At 53.9% G+C, this 3,510-nt stretch overlaps 1 protein-coding gene across 1 annotated transcript; it reads left to right on the top strand.

The window, feature by feature from the left end:
- The first annotated feature begins 1,969 nt into the window (after window positions 1–1,969).
- LOC128947401 (olfactory receptor 14J1-like) lies at window positions 1,970–2,917 on the top strand. Its single transcript, XM_054291660.1, has one exon. It carries the CDS (start codon window positions 1,985–1,987, stop codon window positions 2,915–2,917), a length of 933 nt encoding a protein of 310 aa, XP_054147635.1. The 5' UTR covers window positions 1,970–1,984.
- Window positions 2,918–3,510: the final 593 nt, after the last annotated feature.

Raw genomic sequence — 3,510 nt, 5'->3', positions numbered from 1 at the left:
AATACAGTCTTATCAGTATTATTATCGAAAAGTCTTATTATCAGGAAGAGAACCTAGAAAAACATTTTTTTAATTGACCAGAATGTGAGCAGTCATAACAAAAAGGGAAGGCAAAGAAGCCTTTGGACCTACTCCAATGGGTTGAAGAAGGGGTGTGTAACTGTGGCAACTGAATCTCCTATTGGCTGTTGCTGTTAAATATCTTAATTAAACAACCTTAATAAATTGTTGAAATCAGGGCCCGGGTGTGCCCCATCCCCACTGGGACACCTGGAAGCTTCCAATTATTGTCTGGTTTTTCCTTCACTGTTCTAACACTTGCAAGGGGCTTTTTCTCTTTTGATTAAAAACAACAGGGGAATCAAAGAAGCAGAACAGGAACTGTAATCCCAGAATCACAGAACATTCTGATTTGAAAGGGACACACAGGATCACCAAAGGAATGGGTGAACATTTACAGAGACTCCAGAACTGTAACTTTGGGTGGTCAGTCTCTCTGCTGGGAGCCTCCCAAAGGGCCCTCAGCCACTCCTCAGCCCTGGACAGCAGCAGCATCACCTCTGCAGGGCCCAGCAGGGCTCTCCTGAGCTGCCCTTGCCCAGCTGCACACAGAGCCTGCCCCAGCCAGGGCCCTGCACACAGGCAGGTTTCTGTAGGGCCCCAGCCAGGGCACACAGGCTGGGATGGGCTCTGTGAGCGCTGGCAGGGACAAGGCTCCTCTCAGGAGGGAACATCCAGGCCCAGGGAGATGCTGAGGGAAGGAGAGGGGGCTGAAGAGAGCAATGCTGGGGGCAGGATGAGGGCACTGTTGGTGTGTGGGTGGTGCTGGGCACAGCTGGGCACGGGAACACTGTTCTGAGTGCCCGGCTGTCTCTGCCCTGCCCTCTCAGGCACAGCACCACATCTTCTCTTGGTTCTGCCCTGCCCTGATATTGTCCCTGTTATCTGCTGCTCTCAGGGAGGCTCTGGCATTTGCAGCAGCTGAGTCAGGCTGCATTGGCATTCCTGCCAGGCAGGGCTGTCCATGGGAATGGGGTGTCCAAGCTTCCCTGGCACCTGTGGGGCTGTGGGCAAAGCAGTCCATGGGAAAGGGGAATGAGCTGAGCCCCCTCCCTGAGATCCCATCATGGGCACAGCTGGGGATCTCCTTGCTGTGCCCTTCCAAGCTCTGAGCTGCCCTCCTGGGTGCAAATCTGTGCCAGAGCCTCTGGGAGTTCCCTGAATGTCCCACGGGGAAGGGCAGAGCTGCCACAGCTGAGGAAATGCTGCTGGGTTTGCCAAGGGAGCCATGAGTGTCCTTGGCACAAGGGGGTGCTGAGACCTTGCCCAGAGACCTTGAGAGAGGGTGAGACATTCAGGGATCCCTCTGCTCTGGGCAGGGTCTGGTTTATCCCAGGGTGACCTGGGAGTGTGATTGTGCTCTGATTGCAGCCAAAGGTGCAAAGCCAGGGCAGGTGGGAACAAGCCCATCCAGCCCCTCACCTTCCCTGAGCCACAGGGAATCCTTTGCCTCTCCCATCTCTCAGTGACAAACTCTGAGTGCAGCAGGAATGCTGGGGATTTCTGACCTCAGAGAGCCAGAAATGATGTGTGTTGAGGAAAACAATTCCTAAAAAAACCTTCTGCTATTCATGTCTTATAGGACTGTGAATGGAGATGCTGCCAAGCCTGTCTGCATTAGAAGCAATTCCCCTGTCAAATCTTGAACATCCAGCCTTGTCCCTCTGCCACATGGCCACAAATCCAGGGCAGCAGGGCGGGGATGGCTCCTTGAGAGCCCCCAAGCACAGGCCTGGCTGCTCCTGGCACACTCAGCTGGCACAACTGGAGCTCAGGCAGGGACATGGCTGAAGGTTTTCCCAGAGCAGGAACAAGGCTACAGGAACAGTCTGCAGGGAATGGCCCAGGCTTGGCTCAAAGCAGCCCATCCTGACTTGTAACTGTCCTTTCTCCATGAACAGGTCCCCATGCCCAGCCCCAGCAAATGTCCAACAGCAGCTCCATCAGGCACTTCCTCCTGCTGGCATTGGCAGACACGCGGCAGCTGCAGCTCCTGCACTTCTGCCTCTTGCTGGGCATCTCCCTGGCTGCCCTCCTGGGCAATGGCCTCATCATCAGCACCGTAGCCTGCAGCCACCACCTGCACACACCCATGTTCTTCTTCCTGCTCAACCTGGCCCTCACTGACCTGGGCTCCATCTGCACCACTGTCCCCAAAACCATGCACAATTCCCTCTGGGACACCAGGGACATCTCCTACACTGCATGTGCTGCTCAGCTCTTTTTCTTTCTGTTCTTCATCTCAGCAGAATTTTGCCTCCTGACCATCATGAGCTACGACCGCTACGTGTCCATCTGCAAACCCCTGCACTATGGGACCCTCCTGGGCAGCAGAGCTTGTGCCCACATGGCAGCAGCTGCCTGGGCCAGTGCCTTTCTCTACTCACTGCTGCACACAGCCAATACATTTTCTCTGCCCCTGTGCCATGGCAATGTCCTGGGCCAGTTCTTCTGTGAAATTCCCCAGATCCTCAAGCTCTCCTGCTACAAATCCTATCTCAGGGAATTTGGGCTCATTGCAGTTAGTGTCTGTTTTGGTTTTGGCTGTTTTGTGTTCATTGTTTTCTCCTATGTGCAGATCTTGAGGGCTGTGCTGAGGATCCCCTCTGAGCAGGGACGGCACAAAGCCTTTTCCACTTGCCTCCCTCACCTGGTTGTGGTCTCCCTGTTCCTCAGCACTGGCACATTTGCACATCTGAAGCCCCCTTCCCTGTCCTCCCCATCCCTGGATCTGGCCCTGTCAGTTCTGTACTCGGTGGTGCCTCCAGCCCTGAACCCCCTCATCTACAGCCTGAGGAACCAGGAGCTCAAGGCTGCAGTGAGGAGACTGATCACTGGATGCTTTCAGGAACATTAAACTACTAGCCAATTTCTGCCAATCACTTGTACTAAAAGACATCTTTCATACTTCTTGTTGCTTTGGTTGTGGTTTGTTCTTTTTTTCCTTTGTATTAGTTTTTCACATTGTCCACAAAGAAATGTCATTGTTTGTGCCATTTCTCATTTTGTTTCTCTCTACCTTCCATGTGGCCAGAGACTGTGTCAATGAGGGGCAGCACTCTTGGTGGCTTTAAAGGACCCAAATGATCTCCCAGCAAAGTTTTCTGCAGAGATGCCCTTTTGTTGCCTTCTCAGGAGCTGCAGCAGCAATATCTGTGTGCAGAGCTGGGGTCAGATCAGTGCTAGCACAGCATCTCTGGTCCTGCTGGCCACACCATTCCTGATCCAGGCCAGGAGCCATTGGCCTGCTTGGCCACCTGGGCACACTGCTGGCTCATGTCCAGCCTGCTGTCCATCAGTCCCTGCAGGTCCCTTTCTGCCTGGCTGCTCTCCAGCCACTCTGTCCCCAGCCTGTAGCGCTGCAGGGGTTGTTGTGGCCAAAGTGCAGGACCCAGCACTTGGTCTTTATAAACCTGACCTTGTTGGATTCATCCCCTGGCTCCAGCCTGT

Source organism: Melozone crissalis, unplaced genomic scaffold (assembly GCF_028551555.1).
Source record: "Melozone crissalis strain CALT ecotype California unplaced genomic scaffold, PUWL_Pcris_2 ptg000103l_1, whole genome shotgun sequence".
Lineage (NCBI taxonomy): Eukaryota > Metazoa > Chordata > Aves > Passeriformes > Passerellidae > Melozone > Melozone crissalis.
The sequence above is the reverse complement of the archived record's forward strand: the minus strand, read 5'-3'. Positions and strand labels throughout refer to the sequence as shown.